The following is a 20,932-nucleotide window of genomic DNA, read 5'->3' on the forward strand; positions in this document are numbered from 1 at the left end:
AATACACTGCCCAAAACCACAGCTACAGAAGTCGAGTTGAGAATAACATACAGAAATGCAGAGAGACATTCTAATTCTTACAAACACAACAGGATTCCATTTCTTGATTGATGTTACCAACAGGCCTGACCTGGAAACTCACATGGATGGTGCCACTTTGATAACTTTAAGCCTCAGTTTTAAACACAATTCTTGGAACACCAGTGATAGATTCAATCAATTAATTCAGCTGTTGTACTTCCCATTAACCAGCCTATTTGGAATTGCAAACTTTAAAAGTTACAGTACAAATATGAGAGAGTAGCTGACAGAAGTTTTAAAATGGACTGTATAGTGTGAAGTACTCATTTGATAATTATGCTTTAGAATGATGTCACATCTTGGATGGTATGAACAAGTTGGGTCAAAGGCCTGTTTCCATGCTGTAGACCTCGATGGCTCAGTGACACATTTATTGTTAATAACTATGGCATGCTATAATTTAAAACATGGAATTGCTTTATAATAATCTAATGGACTAAAATAAATAGCCTCTATCCCAAATGATGTTGATCCTTCACGCTTAAAATGGGAAGTAGGGAGAGGTTGGTACCCTACTCGAAAGAGTAGTATTTCCACTGGAAAACTGCAATGTAATGCCAGAATAAAAAACAATGGACAGGTTTCAAAGATTTAAAAGAGAAATAACTCATCGTTCCTTCAGAACTCGGTGAGTTAGCATGCAATCTCCCATATCCCAAAATTGTGGGAAAACGTCCTATTTGTAACAACTAGCTGACAAGGTAGCTAATGGGCAGCATGGTAGCACAGTGGTTAGCACTGCTGCCTCAGTGCCAGGAATCTGGGTTCAATTCTAACCTCACGTCACTGTCTGAGTGGAGTATGCACGTTCTCCCCGTGTCTGCATCGATTTCCCCTGGGTTCTCTGGTTTTCTCCCGCACTGCAAAGATGTGCAGGTTAGGTTAATTGGCTATGCTAAATTGTCCTATAGTGTCAGGGGGATTAGCAGGATAAATGCATGGGGTTATGGGGATAGGGCCTGGGTGGGACCGTAGTTGGTGTAGATTTGATGGGCTGAATGGCCTCTGTCTGCACTGTCAGTTTCAATGATTCTATGGGAATTTAGGAGCAGCACGAAATGCAAAGTGTTTTTGTTAAATTCACTGGCGTATGGAAAGCATTGCAATAAATACACATAATGGATTCTTCAGGTACTAAACACAATAAAATGTACTTCTTTAAAGATAACTACATGATACTTGAATTCAGTATTCTTGATCATTAGCCAAAATGTAAATTCCTCAAATCTGTTTGGGGCAACTTCATGCACATAATGAGCTTCAACATATTATTCAGGTAAAATTATGTCATCCTCATAACAAACAATTAAGTCTATGCCTTATTAATCAATGGTATGTTAATAAAGTGTGACGTTAGTGTACCTTTAATAAATCGTGTTTTCTGCAGTTGTAAGCAGGCCTTTTTGGCGTCAATTGTTTTTTTCATTATGGTGCCAACTTGACTGGAGATGTCCTTTTACTGCAGCTTAAACGGGGATTGGGTGGGTGGTTAGTTATTTTAACTGGGATGTTAATTACTCTGCACTGTTAGGAGAAAAACTGGTTAGCAGGTCAGCTGATAGGAGCTTTTATTTTACATTTTCAGTTTGGAGCTACAGGTTTGAGTTTTGGAAGGGGCATCAAGCTGAAAGGAAGTTTCTCTCTTGCTCACCCTGATTTTGGAAATTCTGCTGGTTAGCTGAAAGCAAGCTCTTGAAATCAGCTGTTGTTGGCTTGTCCAGAGTCCCTGCTGTTTTGCAAATCTGTTCTAACTTCAAACTGTTCTGAGTCTATCCAAAGAACTGCAGACTTCACCTAAAGGTCTCAAGTCCAGAATCATGTGAGCATTCGTCTTTATTGTGTTGAACTTCATGAAGGCAAGAGTTTTGTTTGATTGGAGTACATTAGACATATTTATTAAGGGGTATACATTTTTGTGGTTGTTTCATTTCTTCTTTATAACTGAAAAATTCTTGCCAATTTTCTTACTATACATGTTAACCATATTCATAAATGAACTTTGTTTGATGAATGCTCATTTGATTCATACCTGAAGTGAAACACATCATGCCCATCTAGCCAAATTCAAGATGCAAAACTGACGATCCAGGCGAGCTCCAGAGAACACTGGAGTTTCTGACCTAAATCATAACAAAAGGGTTTCTTTTCCCTATAATAATTTAGTGTATAAAGGTTAGCAGTGCACACTAATATACAAATCTTTGCAATTCATATTATTATGAATGCTACTGGAAGTGAGAAAAGCAACAACATTGAAGAATTCTAGTTTCACTGAAGCGCCAATAATGCCAGGCATTGTACTGGATACTACCCCACGTGTGACATTAAATCTGTTCCGTAAACTTTAAAAGATAAGCATAAAAGATTCAAACCAAGATCTGCAAGTGACCGGCTCAACACAAAAAATTCACAAAACACGTCGGGCTGAATTTTTCTGGCCAGCCCGCCACAGGAATTGTAGCGTGCGGGACATGGACCATGGACCATGCAAAGGTCTGTTGACCTCAGGTGGATTTTCAAGCATTGAGTGAGCACAGCCAGAAAATCGCACCCATGTCACCAACATAAAATATCTTTTTAGCAGAAAAAAGCTTGGTAGCACCCAATACATACATCTGATATCATTAACACCTTAATGGAAACAAGAATTGTTCAGTGTTGGAGCATTTCTCTCTTCCTATCATCCTCACAGCATTAATAGCAGTATTATTTACAAACATTTGTATGCCTGCCATATTAATGTGCACCACTAACAGTAAAGAGTGGGAAATGGAAGCTGTACAAATCTGTATTTATAGTTAAGAAACTCTTAAGAAGTTAAAGCATGGCATCTGAATTTTATCAGCCTTTTGCTAAATAATGACACTCTCAGATAAGATCAAGTAATTTATTTTGAACAGAGATATACAGTGCCTTTACAGGTACTTCAAACTGGGAATAACTTTAATTTCTCATCACAGCAGTGACAATGGGGAAGCACTGATCAGAAACTATATGCTTCCCATCACGGAAGGAGGGAACCATGAAGGAGATTATACTGGAGTGATTCTCAGCACCTTCTGATGGCTATCTACAGGGTGCACTGCTCTGTCAAACTAGGTGAGTAAAAAGGATGATGCTTGCTCAAAGGAAAAAGGATTAGAGAAAGAAATAGACCCAAAACTACTCAAAGTTTTAAAATGAAACAAAATGTGAAACTAAACATTTCAAATGAAATGGCACTAACATATGGACTTAAGTAGTATAAAGCAGCTGCAATAGATGTTGTGTTAAGGATTTCAATTACAAATTCAAGTTTTATGTTGCTCAATACAACTTATTTATGAATCTCCATTCCTGCAAATTGACTAATGGTAGAAATGTTATGGTATTATTGTAGAATTTCTGAAAAACAAGCTTTAATGCCTGGGTTTTGCACTCAGAGGCAAAAGGATGGTGTTTGCCATACATTAGGCTGACAGCTACCCACAGAATTTTTGTAGGCTTGCTGTCATCTGGCATCTGATACAATGATGCACCCTTGACAGCAGATATCTGGCATCCATAAACAGGCTAAGCAACAAGGCCTTTCAGATTCCTTCTAAACCAGGAAGTATAAATTAGGTTGGACTTATGTACAGAAACCAAAATAATGATTGGAAAAGAGATAAGATTATGGAGAGATGTGAGACAAAGTTAAAAACTACATAATTTTCAAACTGCAACACTAAAAAAACCATGAAAGAATGAGACTCCAGATCTGTAAACTTGAGAGGCAAGGACTGATTAGGGACAGTCAGCATGGCTTTGTGAGTGGAAAATCATGTCTCACAAATTTGATTGAGCTTTTTGAAGGTGGTAGATGAAGGCAGTGCAATTGATATTGTCTACCTAGACTTAATCAAGGCCTTTGACAAGGAACCATATGATAGCTTGTTGCATAACGTTAAATCTCACAGGATCCAGGGTGAGGTAGCCAAATGGATATAAAATTGACTTGATGACAGAAGACACTGTGGGTTGTTTTTCAAAATGGCAGCCCATGACCAGAGGTGTGCCTCAGGGATCAGTGCTGGGTCCACTATTATTTGTCATTCACATTAATGATTTGGTTGAGAATTTAGTAGGCATGGTTGGCAATTTTGCAGATGACACCAAGATTGGTGGAAGGTAAAGAAGATTATCTAAAATTGCAATAGGATCTTAATCAATTGGGCCAGCGGGCTGACGAATGACAGATGGAGTTTAATTTAGGTAAACGTGAGGTGATGCATTTTGGTAGATTGAACCAGAGCTGGACTTAGTTTAGGGTAGGGCATTGGGGAGAGTTACAGAACAAAGCAATCTAGGAGTACAGGTTCATTGCTCCTGGAAAGTGGAGCCACAGGTGGACAGTGGTGAAGACAGCATTTGGCATGCTTGGTTTCACTGGTCAGAACATTCATTACAGGAATTGGGACATCTTGCTGATGTTATACAAGACATTGGTAAGGCCACTCTTGGAATACTGTGTACAGTTCTGGTCACCCTATTATGGAATGGATATTATTAGACGAGAAAGCGTGCAGAGAAGATTTACTAGGATGCTACCGGGGCCTGATGGTTTGAGTTATAAGGAGAGGCTGGATAGACTGGGACTCTTTTCCCCTGAAGCGTAGGAGACTTAGGGGTGATCTTATAGACATAGAAGATACAAAATGGTCCAGGGGGGCAATTTTTTTTCCAAACAGGGGGTGGCAAGGTGCTTGGAACAAGCTGCTAGAGTTAGTAGTAGAGGCAAGTAAAAGTTTGTCATTTAAAAAGCATTTAGACAGTTACGTAGGTACGAAGGATGTAGGCAGGCAACTGGGGCTACTTTAGTGGTTTACAAAAAAAAAGGCGACATGGGCAAGTTGGGCCAAAGGGCCTGTTTCCATGCTGTAAACCTCTATGACTCTATAAAATTAATTTTCAGGGCCAGAGAGGCTATTTGGTATCTTTTATGACTTATTGTGCCATTGGAAATTCACTTACTCCAGAATGCATCAGTGCTACATTTTTCTGGCATGTTTAATGGATAAAAGTGCTATAATTTATTGACTCTTGCAATAATTTCAATCTTGAGCCCATTGTCATGGTAGTTTTATAATGCAGCCTATAGAGAAGCAGGATAATTCAGACTGTAATATCTGGATTTCCACGCTTAACTGCACATGCTTAGTCGAGAAGTCACTGTCCGATTTACTCTATAGTAACAAAGAGTGCTGCTGGCCTCACCAATGTGCTCATTGCAAAATCCAGGCAGTGTGTCTAACTTAATCTTGTAGTGTATAAAGAGATAACTATATAGATTGGATGCTCACAGAAGAGACAAAAGAGGAGACAGGTTAAAGGACTCAATACAGTTAGAAAGGCTGTATTTAAAACCAGTCAATAACCATCTACTATTAAGTTTGTCAGGTTTGAGTTGGTTGGTGGTGGGAGAGGATGGTAATGTGTATTCCAGTGATGCTTGGATGTGATGACAATCGGTCAAGATTTTTCCTCTCTACTTGTGTCCTCCTTTTAAAACTATTGTGACATACGATTTCAGTCACCCCCCATGACAACCCCTCCTAAAGGGCACTGTTTATTTTTGTCTGGTATGCCTCTGAGTTTTTCAACATTAATGGTGCTACATAAATATGATAGTATTATCACATTTAATCAAAGTATGATTGTCACAATTTCTCTCCATGTTTAAACACATTCCTTTTATTCATTTTCAGTGGTAAGAATGAATGGTTTGACAGAAGCACATACAAATTTCAGGAAAAAGGGCAAGACCGACAAGATTTTTAAAACAAGCTAAAACTAAAGGCGTAAAATTGCATGCAAATCTAAACATCAGTTTGTACATTTCAAGAATAAGAGTTTGATCAGAATATGCCTGTGAGACTTCGTGACAAACATTTAAATTTTCAAATTGCACAGATGATGAAAATCTCAATATCTTGATATATTAGTTCAAATACACAAAAAAAATTGACTACGAGTGGCAGAAGCTGAGAGAATCGATGATTTCCAAAGGAAACTGGATGGGCACTTGAGAAAAACAAGCTTGCAAAGCTACGAGGATAAATGGGAAGAATAAGACTGACTGTGGAGTTTGCACATTCTCCCCATGTCTGCGTAGGTTTTCTCCAGCTGCTCTTGTTTCCTCTCTCACTCCAAAGATGTGCGGGTCGGGTTGATTGGCCATGCTAAATAGACCCTTAGTGTCAGGGAGATTAGCAGGATAAATACATGGGTAGGATTGTTGGCGACGCAGACTCGATGGGCTGAATGGCCTTCTACACTGTAGGGATTCTGTAATGATTCTATGACTGCATCGTTCTACAGACAACTAGTATGGGACTTGATGGTCTGAATGGATTCTTAGTGTAAATTATTCTAAATTTACATCATTAAAGGCACTTTGGAACCACACCCCTACAAGGCAGAAGTGTAGCTCAAAGCATCTATAAATTCCCAAGACCGCTCAAGTCTTTAGCACTTGCGCATTAAATATTTCTCTATAAATCAGGGGTTCAACCCTCATACCATACTGCATGGTTCAGATTAAATTCTCAAATTAACTGCTTGTTCTAATATAACAAAGTGGTTAGCACTGCTGCTTCACAGCAAGTTCAATTCTGGGTTTGGGTGACTGTCTGGAGTTGGCACAATCTCCCTGTGTCTGCATGGGTTTACTCCAGGTGCTCCGGTTGCCTCCCACAGTCCAAAGGTGTGCAAGTTAGGTGGTTTGGCCATGCTATATTGTCCCTTAGTATCATGGAGATGAGCTGGGAAAATGCATGGGATTATGGGATAGGGCTTGGGTGGGATTGTGCTAGGTGCAGACTAGATAGGCCAAGTGGCTTCCTTCCGCACTGTAGGGATTCTATGATTCTAAAGTTCACTTTGCCCAGTTTTGCGCAGATCGAGAATGAGCAACATTGGCATCACCTCAACAGGTGGTGATCATATAATCTGCAAATAGCACTTTGGAAGGAAAAACAACATCACTTTACAACAAACCCCATTCAAATATTGCTATCACAGAATTGTTATTAGCTGTTCTACAGACCCTGCCATGGGAAGAAAATCAAAGTGTACCTTAGAAGGGACACAAAACTGAATGGATCATTTTGAAATTTGATAAGTAATGCGTTGTATTTTAATTTTTTTTAAAGTGAAAAATCACATTTGACGAAATGTACATTGTGCAATGAGAAAACAACAGATTCTTGATGTACAATTGAGACAGGTCAATGCAAAACTGCAAGTAGATTCAATTATATACCTTTGATTTAGCATTTTAACTGTTTTTTAATTTTTTTTGTTCTTGTGTTTGATGCATCTTTACAGCTAACACATTGTGTACTTCTTGCAAAAAACTAACTAAATGTTGGAAACTAGGTTAAAACGAGATAGGTGGGCACACTGTGGCTACAATGGTTTGCACAACTTAAAGCTGCTTATACGCAGAAGCTCAACACCACTTGACTCAGATGCCTCAAGCATGGAATAAAGTATGTATCCTGCTGGTTATTTATGATATTAATTTCTATTTCATTAATGCAAACACAAAGAGAAACTTAACAGAAACTGGTATTTGCACATTTATATATTCTTTGCATTGTATAAACCATAATAAAATGTTTAAAATTTAAACAATTACTTGACTTCTTGGTTAGCAAATACATCAAGAATTTACCCTTTTGGATTTGTTTGCATCATTATGCAGTTTTGGATAACATAATGAAGGACAAATTGCTCCTTATCAGTGCAGATTGTAAAGCACATATTAACTGGAATTTCAAACAGCTGGACTATAAAATGCTTTTAATGCATGATTTTAATCAGTTAACCATATGTGTTTTGCAAAAGATAGGCTCTACAATGCGAATACGATTTTTATGTTTGTATTCAGGCTACACATCAGCTGGTCTGCTTACTTCAAGTAATGCATCTTTGATCACCAACTGTCCCTGCCAGATCCACCACTAACACATTCCAATAAAACATCTGATTCTCATACCATCATTTTCATTTTCCTCAGGACCTTATGATGCCTCTTCAATCTCAAGGTGGAGATGCACCCATGCTGCATCTAGGAAACTTTTATTCACATTAAATTCAAGAAAGGAGCTTCCTTCACCACTGTATTGTTATTGCATAATGTTATAAAAGCTCCCATTAACTGAATCCGTCTGTCTGAGTGGAACCTCTGGATTAATTCAGGATGAGTACTGTGTTTGTTATTGTTGTGCCGTGATGACTATGTTGCCTACATGCAAACTAATTGCTTCTCGGTGAACCACTGGTAATAATACAATTATATTGTTTCATCTAAACATACAGTAATCCACAAAGCTCGCTAAACTCCAATCTGATTCTGGAGTCTGAACCATAGGAGACCTAGCAAGCAGAAGAGGCCATCCTGTCCATCAGATCCGCATGGACTCTCCAAAAGAACATCCCATTCTGGCCCTTCCCCTGCTCTATCCCTATAATCGAGCGCATTCACCATGGCTGATCCACCCAACCCGCATATCTTAGGATTGTGGGAGGAAACTCGAGCACCCGGAGGAAACCCACGCAGATACTGGGAGAATGTGCAGACTCCACATGGACAGTCATCAAGATTGGAGCAATCCTTGAACACTGGACTGAAATTTCATCGCAGATTTGGGAAGAGTCTACCATATATAGTTTAACACCAACAAACATTAGTTTTCGCTCCACTAATCCATTCACCAGAATGTAATGACACTATGCGCTCTGTCGATCTGGTTCAAATTTTCTTGCAAACATTGTTTCAAGAAAGTTCAGTACAAAGTTGCACAGCACAGTAACAGACCTGAATCCAGCCAGTGTTCAACCCATAGTTGAGGACATGGGAATATAACTACACAGAAACCTTCCCCTCCCTCCCCCAAACTAATTGTGCTTCCATGCACCATGTTTAAAGATACTGCTACAAAAGCATGCCCTGCTTATGGGAAACAAATAGCACAAGTACTATACTTACACCCAAAGCTGGTAATCTTTGCGTACAGCAAACAGCTACCCTGAGCTTCCAGTCTGTCTCACCATCCAGTTGATCCGTACGGATGAAACATGCACCTTGAAAACAGATTAGCTTAGTTAGTTCTGATCATCTGTTAAAAATGAGAGAAGCCTGCTTACCACTTCAATTTCTCAAACTTGAATAATGAGATAAAAACAAAATTCTATTCTATTTCGTACACAGCAACCCGCTGTCTTAAAACCACCACTGCTGTTTATTTTCTGTTACTCTAATTGGTGTATTTTAAATCATATTTCTTGCTGTGAATGTAAGACTGGTTAATCTTTCATTATAAAAGGTATTCATACTATTTACCAAAAGCAATGTCACGACATCCATTTGTCACTGATTTCATTTACTTTATTTATTTGTCACAAGCTAGCTTACTTTCACACTGTGAAGATGATGCTGTGAAAATCCCCTGGTCACCACTCTCTGGTGCCTGTTCAAGCACAGTGATGGAGAATTTAGCATGGCCAATACATGTAACCCGCACATCTTTGGACTATGAGACGAAACCCACAGAAACATACAAACTCACATAGACAGTGACCCAAGCTGGGAATCGAACCCAGGTCCCTAGTGCTGTGAGGCAGCAGTGCTACCATGTCGTCCACGCTGGCGATATTAGAATTACCAGATCTTTCAGCAACATCTCCCTAACTTCAGTTTCCTTACGTCCATTTCCAGAATACATTTGGCAAAACTCCCTTGTACCCCATACAACTGCATACATGTTATGTCCTCTTGTGTACATGAAACAATGTCAGGAGCTGTTTTCTGAACTGCCAACATATATTCTAAAACACAATCTCATTACAACTTTTCAGATAGCTGGGGGCACAGCATTCCTCTTAGGCAATTGTGGAGAAAAACATTTGAACATCAGAGAAAAGGCTGATGAAACCTTGCATGCTTTTAAAGTTATTAATGGGGAACAGAATGCATTTTTTGGTGGTGTGGAGAAGGCATGGGAATATATACCAGACAGAATCAATGTCCTCTCTCTTTACCACTCTGAAGGCCTACAGGAGATACGGAAGAGCTGTGTCTAAAGGAACAGCAAATGCATAATGGAAGAGCACAGCATGCAACAGGCAGTGGACCGCATCATAAATAACTGACGTCTTGTGAGGTAGTTGTAGCTGATTTATTCAGGTTAAGTGTTAAAAGCGTGAAGTTTGATGGACAGATCAAGGCTAGGGCATGCAGTTTTATTAAATATACATTCCGTCATTTACAGAACAGACATGAGCATAAATATCAATTGAGCAGAAGCACAAATAAGACTGGTGGATGCAGTGACAAGTAGTCAAGTGGATAAGCATGCTTAGATCTTCAAAGCATACCACTGTTCAGTTAAGACAAATCTAGTTAGTCACACCCAAAGAACAGTACACAAATGTATTATCACCAACACCATTTGAAGCAGATACAACAGAAAAACAGCTCTCCAGGGATCAAGTGGTAAAGTACACAATTTTCCTTGAGAAAGCAATGTGTTTTTAAAAGTAGTATGGCAAGTTGCAAGTGCGTATTGAGCAGTCACTCATCTCTTCTGACATGACACTGCAAGATGGGTGGGTTGTATAGTGAGATTGAAAGCCATCCCCGACGTGGGACATAAGCAAGTGCCACCTCCCCACCTGCAGTTTTGCCACCGAATATGTGGCAGCAACCAGGCATGTCTTGGATTTGGTCAGCTTAAATGTATTGGGCAGCAGATATCGATGGAGGGGAAGAATCCCAACACACCGCACAAACAGGTACACAAATCATGAGATGACATTCTGCACCACAGGCATGCATGAAGTAGAACAAGCCAAGCGACACATGTCAAAAGTGTGTGCGTGTCGTTGTGCAACTGTACACAAATTATATATACACTGTCTTTAAAATAGAAGACCCTGGCAGTAACATGAAGTTCATAACACACAAGTAGCATAAATGAGAGGGGAACATACTCCAATAGTCTTGTACAACAAAACCAGATTGAGCATTGTCTAATACATCTGAAAGCTATCTACTCGTTTATTGTGAGCCAGCAATAATCCAACATGCAGTAAAAACCAAGTCAGAGTGGAATTAGTATTTCTGTAACTAATTTATCCAAAAGAAAATATCAATACTCAATTGCAGAAAACTCAGTGAAAGAACAGACCAATGAGATATTTCTCTTCTACCTGTAACAGCTGGTCTTCTACCTTTTCTGGCCAATATGCATGATCAATCATGACATACCCACCAGGACTTTGTAACAGGAATCTCTCCTGTGCTATTCACTTCTCTCATTCGCATGGCAATGCTCCAAAATCTTGCCCTTCATTCGGCATACCATCGTCAAAATACACAAGTTTTCATTGCAACCCTGAAGCTGCACAAGTTCACTCTTAGTATAACGTAGCCCTATTGAGATAAAATGCTAGTTTTTGGGAAAGCAATGATTAGTATCACTGACCACAGGTGAATCAACTGTTGGCATTTTCTCCAGACGTTCCACCATTCTATTTGCATCTACATTTTGTTTTGTGAACAGCCAACACAGGAATGTCAAGCCAGGAATTGTCATGACAACAGTGACACTGGCGGTACTTCTGCTTCAATCCGATTTCCAAATTTCAGGAACTATCAGTTCATTTTTAGCACATATTTCACAGGTTGTCAAAATATAGAGTGTTATAGAGAAAATTAAGGCACTCCTGAGAAAATGCTTTAATTTTCAGAATTTCCAACACGTGTTGCATAGCCAATCAGCTTGGCGGCATACATCTTTCATGCAATTCACCTAATCAGAGCACATATAGGAGATATCATTATCTGTTATAACTGATTGTTTCACTAAGCAATATTAGTTTCTTGGGCACAGTGACGTGCCGAAAAATTCTGCGCAAAAACCCCTAAGTGGTGGTGTCGTGGACTATTAATCCAGAGACTGAAGGTAATGCTCTGGAGACCTGGAACAAGGCAAATGGTGAAATTCAAATTCAATTTTAAAAGATGTAATTGTGGGTGGGATTTACTGGCCACAAAACTGGAAAAGCTGGCCCAAGGTCAACTAACCTTTGCATGATCTGACCACCCCCCACCCCCAAAGTCTAATAATGACCATGAAACCATTGTTGATTGTTGTAAAAACCCATCTGTTTCATTAATTGCTTGAGGAAAGAAAATTTGCCATCCTTACTTGGTCTGGCCTACTTGTGACTCCGGATCTGTAGCAATGGGATTGACTCTGAAATGGAGGGAAGTTAGGGATGAGTGATTGATGCTGGCCCAGCAAGCATCACTCTCATCCTGCAAATTAATCATATAAGGGACATTGGTGATGTATTTTTCAGATTGGTCTGGTCAGAATTGCAAAAAGATCATTTCCATAAAATCAAGTGCACAAGCAATGGTGGACTTGCACATCAGATTCACTGGGATCTGTTAAAAAGAAAAGACAGGACATGGTGCTTCAACCGTTTAGATGCAGGATGCATATCCTAAACACCCCAAGCTGTCTTTTCTCTTCATATGATTCTTACAGCGCAGGAGATGACCATTCAGCCCATCAAGTCTGCACCACCCTGCTATGACAGAGTGCCCTTCCTGGCACTTCCCCACCCTATCCCTGTAACTTCACACATTTACTACGGTTAATCCATCTAGCGTACACATCTTGGGACACTAAGGGGCAATTTATCATGGCTAATCCACCTAACATGCACATCTTTGGTCTGTGGGAGGAAACCAGAGCAGCCAGAGGAAACCCACCCAGCAAACATGCTAAGAATGTGACAAACTCCAAGGCAGGGATTGAACCCGAGTCCCTGGCACTGTGAGACAGCAGTACTAACCACTGTGCTATCCCATAACTGTAAGGGCCTTACCACATATTTACAGAATTTAAAAATTTAACATATCCAACATTTTCAGCTTTTCCCTTTCATCTGACTATATGTTAGGACTTCAGGTTTCGGGGCAGGAATTGGTGGGATAGGGAATCCGTGAGCACATTTCACAGACATATTGGATAAGTTGCACGAGTTGAGCAAAAACTGCACTTCTCATTTTGAAAGAAAGATGATTGCGATGAATACAGCTGATCAGAAACATTCCAATGTCTGCCCTCATGTTCAATTTGACCTACAAATAACTCACTCCATTGCACCTTTTACATCGTCTCGAAAGTACCAAATCTTAGTGACTTTAATATATAGAAAGAGTGGCAAAATTGCTGCAATTTTCATTACTAGTGAATGAAATGAATACCTTATTTTGCCTCAGATCTCCTTTAAGGATCCCCTTTAAAATAACCACTTACATCAGGGTATTGATCATTCCTCCTAACTTCCTGGGTTTTGCAGTACCACCAACAAGGAGGCTGTCATGCCTCACCACTATTATAGGATAAAACTGTCAGCCACCTCTGCTGTCCATACATAAGCAGTTAAAGGCTGGAGTCCGGAAGTTGCTGTCAGTGATACCCTACTTCTCCACAGGCTGCAGTCTTCACCAATGGATTCGGTACAGAAATCACTGGAGTGATGAAAAGTTAAGCTAATTACTTACTGTTTCCGCACTAGAAGGTTAGAAATGCGACAGATGCTCAGCAAGCAAAGGGGGGAGGTGGAACAAAAGGGGATGTCTGTGATAGAGTGAAGGGCAGCACAGATTAAATGACAAAAAAATACATGGTACAAAAGTCAAAGGGAATAATACTGGGACAAGTAAATAAATAAAAGATGTGTTTAGATGCCAGTTTAGTAGCAAACATCAAAGAAACAAAACAAAATGGAGGCAAAAAGTTCATAGAATCATAAAATCCCTACAATGCAAGAGGCCGCCATTCGGCCTATCAAGCCTGAACTGACAACAATCCCACACAGGCCCAATCCCTGCAACCCCGCACATTTACCCTATTCCCCCTGTCACTAAGGGGCAATTTAGCATGGCCAATCCCCCTAACCCGCATGTCTTCGGAGTGCGGGAGGAAACCCATGCATGCACAAGGGGAATGTGCAATCTCTACACAGACAGTGACCCGAGGTTGGAATTGAATCTGGGTCCCTGGTGCTGCGAGGCAACAGTGCTAGCCACTGTGCCATCTTTGACTTAAAATTGTTGAAGCCCAAAAGGCTATAGCAACTGTTATGACTTGAGGCTGTTATGGCTTAAAATTGCTGAAGGGCAGAAGACTGTACAGTGTCCAGTTAAAAGAGGAGTACTGTTCCTCGACCTTGTATGGAGCTTCACTGAAACACTCTAGCAGGCCAAAAACAGAAAAGTATAGTTGGGAAAAAGGTAGAGATTTCCAATCACAAGGGATTGGAAGTTCAGGGTCACGTTTGCAGTCCGGGTAAAATACTTTATATTTCTATCTTTCCACAGTTCTAATAAATGTTTATCAAGGTGTTGGCTGATCTGCTGGATAGTTGCAGCACTTTCTATCTTTTATTCCAGATTTCCAAGTATTTTGTTTCAGAAAACATTTGGGCTTGTTTAATCAGAAGTAATGAATGTTTAAACAGCATTAGCAGCAATAACTTCTGAACTGGTTTGACCTCCTAAAAATTTCAATCCCCCTGAAGAAAACTGATGTAAAAATAGAGTCATTCTACTTTATGTTCTGCCCTAATCCTACAGGCATGACCCTGTCTTTATTTTGTTTCCCATATAATGATTTGGAGGCAGTTCATGTTTCTCAGTCCAGGTTCTTCAATATGATGGGTGGCACTGCCACCTTACAGCACCAGGTGCCCCAAGTTTCATTCCCAGCTTCAGTCACTGTCTATGTGGAGTTTGCACATTCTCCCTGTGTGTGTGTGTGTGTGTGTGTGTGTGTGTGTGTGTGTGTGGTGGTGGGGGGGGGGGGGGGGGGGGGGGGGGGGGTGATTTCCTTCAGATGCTCTGGTTTCCTCCCACAGTCCGAAAGACTTGCTGGTTAGGTGCATGGGCCATGCTAAATTCTCCCTCAGTGTACCTAACAGGTGCTGGGGTGTGGCAATTAGGGGAATTTCACAGTAATTTCATTACAGTGTTAATGTAAGCCTACTTGAGACACTAATAAATAAACTTGAAAAAAAAAGATTGATTGAAGAACCACGATGCTGCTAGTCCTGCTGAAATGTCATAAAACCCCCACAGAAGCCACCGTTCTTGATCATATGGCTGAAAACTAGAAATCTCCACTGACCAGCTGCTGACCAGTTAAATGCTAGATGAATGGCAAAAGCCGTTCCTTTGCTCCTCCAGATCGCTACTGAAGGACTCGGATACCAAGGTCTTGCATTCTCATTGAAAAGAATAATCTATCCACAATATCTTTATTCTAATACTGTAAACCTTGAACACAAAATATAAAAAAAGCTGAGAGCTATTTTCAGATACAAGCCAGATCAGCCATTGACTCAGCTGAACTTTTAAGGAGCTGTAGCTGTGCATTGCTGCAAACCACCCTGTGGCCTGACCCAGTTTCCATGGCATTGTATGCACAGGAGCAGGCATGATAGGCTCACTATTGTCTGTCCCTGAACAGTACAGAATACCCCCAATTGAGAAAGTAATAGTTATGTTATTAAATACAAAATATTTAAGAAATCTTTAAAGATATTTGAAATACAGGAGGCCTGGAAATGGATTTAATAATGTAAACTGATTTTTTGATTTAGTTCACAGTGTACAAAATCACACGGGGGGAAAAAGTGTGGTGCATATTAAGCAAAAAAGGTCAACTGATTCAAAGGGACAACATGGTGGCACAGTGATTAGCTCTGCTGCCTCAAAGCACCAGGGGCTCGGGTTCAATTCCGGCCTCGGGTCACCGTCTGTGTGGAGTATGCACGTTCTCCCCACGTCTGCAGGGGTTTCCTCCGGGTGCTATGGTCTCCTCCCAGTCGAAAAATGTGCAGATTGGATTGACTGGCCATGCTAAATTGACCCTAGTGTCAGGGGGATTAGCAGGGTAAATATACGTAGGGGTTTGGGAATAGGGGCTCGGTGGGATTGTAATCGATGCAGATCTGATGGGCCAAATGGCCTCCACCTGCACTGTAGGTGTTCTATGAAAAATATCACATTAAAATTAAGAAAAAAAAAGCTGTCATTTAACTGGAGCGGTTTTGGATGAACTAAAGCTTACCAAACAAGTCACAAGACTATTTCATAGGTTTCAACTTCTTGCTAAGTATTTTGTTATGCTGAAATATATGCATGCTTATCCATTTTTTTTTAAATGCATGATACATGTCTATGGGTCTTAGTATTCACAAATGCATCTATCCCAGGAGCTCATGCTGCTTAGAGTACTGAGTTATAAAGGAGATGTGGCAATTGTGTGTGATGTGCACGGAGGCTGGATCATCTTAATAGCTGAAAGGTATCAGAGAGGTTATTGTAGTTGGCAGCAGAATACAAAAACAAAAGAGAGTGATCTAACCAATGGATTTAAACATCAAAAAAAAACATGCAGGGAAGTTGCACCCATCAACTGATTCCAACAGATGGGATTTATCATCCTTTGCAAACTTTCTTTCATAGATGGTCAGCGGTGTCACATCAACTTGCTCAACCTACCCAGAAAAGACCTGCTGCTGCATTGTATCAGCTGCTGTGTAACTAGAACTTCCACAGCAATGTACTTCCAAATGAAGAGCATGTAATTGGCCAGCTGTGGACCTGGTCTACATAAAGGAATGGTATTCAGTGATAGAAGTCTAATAAGACAAACAGAAAATACGACTTCTTGCGTGAAATAAATTTGCGCTTAAATGGTACCTTTCACATTCTCAATAACTAAGATCTTTGTGGACACTATTACTTTTGACACATGCTCAATCGTGAATCTTATTTGCAGCCAACTCTTCCACAAGCTGTAATGCTGTGAATCATAGATATCATCACAGAAATCCGACAGTAAGGAGGTGGCAGCCATTCGGCACAGAGACCGCACTGACTCTCTGACGGAGCTTCTGATCCAGGCCCAACACCATCTACCCTCATAACCTCACACATTTACCCTGCTAATCTGCTCTAACATCTTGGATCATTAAAGAGTAATTTAGTTTCAGGTGCTAACCCACACATCTTTGGACTGTGGAAGAAAACTCATGCAGTCACAGGGAGAACGCGCAAACCCCGCGCACACAGCCACCTAAGACTGGAATAGATCCCATGCCCCTGGTGCTGAGATACAAATACTAACCACTCTGCCACCTTACAATTCAGTTACTCTATTTGTGGTGGTATTAAAAGGATAAATAGTGTCTCTCTCTGAACAGCATCTTCATTTTTGAAGAGTCTACCGGCATAGACAAAATGGTTTGATGAGCTGCAGTTTGCTCTAAGTGACAAATATTCGTTGAGCTTGCACTGCGCAACAATTTGTTAGCACCTACACTCCAAAAGGTGCAGGACACTCTGAAATAGGACATCTGAGGCCTTTGTGAAGAGAGCATGCAACAAGACTGAATATTCGTTCCTGAGCAGCAGAGTCCAAACCAGGAAGTGAAAGTTTGAATAGGATTACATACAATATACAGCACAGAAACAGGTCATGTGATCCAACCAGCCCATGCCAGTGTTGATGTTCCACTCAAGCCTCCTCCTATCTTTTCTCATCTATCATGATAATTTTGTCTTCTCCCTTAAATGCTTATGTAGCATCCTCAAATACATCCACATTATTCTTTCACCACAAATAGAATAACTGGATTGACGGGTAGCACAGTGGTTAGTATTTGTGTCTCAGCACCAGGGGCATGGTATCTATTCCAGTCTTAGGGACTGTCTGCGTGGAGTTTGCACATTCTCCCCATGACTGCATGAGTTTCCTTCCACAGTCCAAAGATGTGTGGGTTAGCACCTGAAACTAAATTGCTCTTTAATGATCCAAGATGTTAGGGTGGATTCGCAGGGAAAATGTGTGGGGTTATGAGGATAGACGGGGTTGGGCCTGGATCAGAAATTCTGTCGGACAGTCAGTGTTGTCTCTGTGCCGACTGGCCACCTTTACTTTCGTGTTTCTGTGATGATATTCATCATACCAAGGTAACAAGTTCCATATGTTTTGCCCATTCTTTGGGTGCAGAAGTTTCTTCTGAACTCTTCATTGGATTTCTTGGTGACTGCTTTATATCAATGACCTCTATGTTTTGCCCATGAGAGGAAACATTCTCTCCTGTTCCTACTGTACCAAAATTTTCCATAATTTTTTAATAATATCAAAATCAGGAACAGAAGTTAGGAATGAGCCTTCCTATTTGCTGAAGCTCATTGTCACTGCCAGGGATGGTGACAGCAATTAAGACTTACCACAGCAGTTAAAACTTAACTTAGGCTAGAATGGCTTGACTTAATGCTTTATGGCAATTTTAATTCACATCTGTGATGCGAGTACAGGACCTTCACACCACTCAATACATTTGAATGGAGAGTCAGATGGCAAGATGCTGTTATGATGCAGCTCAGGGAAATGTAGGGCAACTTCTGGATTTTCAGGTTTAACTGTGCTCCTCGGAAGTTGCTATCCTATTAGCATATAAATAAGTGGTCCTGCAGTGGAGCTTGAACTCATGCCTTTTAACTCAGATGCGATTACCAAGACAAGCTGATAGTTAGAACATGTTACAACACTGTCAACAAATATACAGATAAAGTCAAGTATCAGTACCTTTATTTTGGTTAATCCACTTTCCAGATACATCATTGGGAACTGGTATACCCAGTCTAATGCCTTTTTGGTGTTGCAACAAAATAGAAACCCAAATTTCTGACAGCGTTGTAGTACAGAAGATTTCAGGCTTCTTAGATTCCTTTCTTTAAATAGAAAGCAACTATGACCTTGAAGTAAATTATTTTCTTACAATGGCTAATTTAGTTAAGACATGGCTTGACTACAGGTTTGTGTCCCCTCTTTTTCTAGAGAGTGAGGGAGGGAACTTCATATTGTATGACAAGTTCATGTTAAAGGTAATTTATTAATAAGGATCCAGCTGTTCAGTAGCAGTTGCATACTAATGCTTTTTAGGAATTACTTATCTGCAGTAACTCAACCAGTCATCTAAAACGCGGCAATATTGCAGTTGACTCGAGTCATGAAAGGCTGACTTTGACAGGGATAATAACACTCCTACTTAGTTACACAAGTGGTAATCATATTTCATTACCATTACATTAGCTTATCTAGGGAAAAGAGCTGATACCACACCATCATAAACCTTTCATGTACTGCCACTGATATTCAGTCCACCATACCAGTTTCTGCAGGCTGATGCATTATAAATTGAATCATTTGGGCACCTAATATACCAGCATCACAACAATCAATTATATCTTAGAACAGAAAGACTGTATCAAATGCAAATGTCAAATCAATTAAAGCTGTTGTTACACTGAAAAGTCCTGCTTATAGTAAAAATGTTTTTTCCTTAAATGTGAGTTTTGTTTCTACATTAATACTGCAATTATTCTTTACTTTTGTTCTGTGCGCTTTTTAAAAACAATTGCATGCAAATTAAACCATTTTTCAAATGTGCCATGACACCATATAACGACAGCACGTACAATAAAAAAGGCATTTGAACTACTAAAAAGTGACCTAGCAGGAAGGAAAGAGAAAAGAAAGATGAGCACTGTATGGTGGAAGACAGCCTGACAAGCTGCCAACAAGTACATTTTGTTTGGGTGCCCAAGTCCGGATAAATTCAGTGTCACAAAGTACCTGGACCCTGATGTAAGTAAAGTCTAGCAGAACTACATGTTTTATTCATAAATCCCTGTATATTTAGCAGCTTAGCGAGCTAACTGCCTGAAAGGACATGGTTGATAGAAGCACCTGAAACTGAATCTGACCTGAAGGTGGCATTTTCACACAATACTGTTTCCAACAAGCTTGCATACATGCCTCTGCTCAGTAATTGTATTTCCACTCAGTGCATAGTAATTTAATAAATGTTTTTAAAGTTTTAAACTTCTTTTGAGACCACGATGTGCAATTTTATCTCTTAAAAGCTAGTCAACATTTCTACATCTAAATTTGCATTAAACTCTTGTATCTGACTGGCTAAAGCTAGAACCACAAGTAACTCCAAACCCAAATAACACCCTGTATTAGAGCCATACAGACAAATAGCACGGAAACAGGCCCTTTAGCCCAACTTGTCCATGCCAACCAAGTTTCCTAAACTGAACTCGTTCCATCTGCCTGCATTTAGCCCATTTCCCTCTAAACCTTTCCCATCTGTGTATCTGTCCAAATGGCTTTTAAATGTTGTAAATGTAATTAGGAAGCATGTGAGCAATAACAATAACCACTTAATTGTTGATGCAAACAAAAGGTTCCTCAAGATGCAAAAATTAACTTAAAAACATGTAGGAATTAGCGGAATGGCAATTTATTAAACATCCGTTATGCAAAATCTCTAAGTGGAACTCCACTCTCTTGAGATATAACAAGCAACAATATTGTGTCTTGTTATCTACAGGAACTACTTTAAATTGGCAGATACCATTACAACTTAAATATTCTTGTTTTCATTAAAATTTAAGTTCCTGGACTTCAAATATTAAGCAGACCAGAAAAACATCACTCAGCTCGGTGGGTTAATAAGGTAATTAAAAAAGCAAACAAAGCACTCAGTTTCATTTCTAGAGGGGTAGAATTGAAACACCATGTTAAATATATCCAAAACCTTGGTGGGATTACAGGCGAGGAGTGCTCCGAACATTTCTGGTCTCTGTACTATAAGAATGATACAAAGGTATTGGAAAACTGATTTACCCAAAGACTATGGGAACCGAGAGGTTATAACACCAGGG

At 40.0% G+C, this 20,932-nt stretch overlaps 1 protein-coding gene across 1 annotated transcript in view; it reads right to left on the reverse strand.

Moving 5' to 3' along the window:
* The window catches only part of atp9b (ATPase phospholipid transporting 9B), a 290,399-nt gene that overhangs the window by 165,229 nt on the left and 104,238 nt on the right, over positions 1-20,932 (reverse strand). Inside the window, exon 8 of the mRNA XM_080193897.1 lies at positions 9,095-9,189. Coding sequence (XP_080050023.1) covers positions 9,095-9,189 — 95 coding nt within the window. The remainder of the gene's footprint in view (positions 1-9,094; positions 9,190-20,932) is intronic.

This window comes from Carcharhinus amblyrhynchos, chromosome 8 (genome assembly GCF_965287045.1).
Source record: "Carcharhinus amblyrhynchos chromosome 8, sCarAmb.v2.hapA, whole genome shotgun sequence".
NCBI classification, from domain to species: Eukaryota; Metazoa; Chordata; class Chondrichthyes; order Carcharhiniformes; family Carcharhinidae; genus Carcharhinus; species Carcharhinus amblyrhynchos.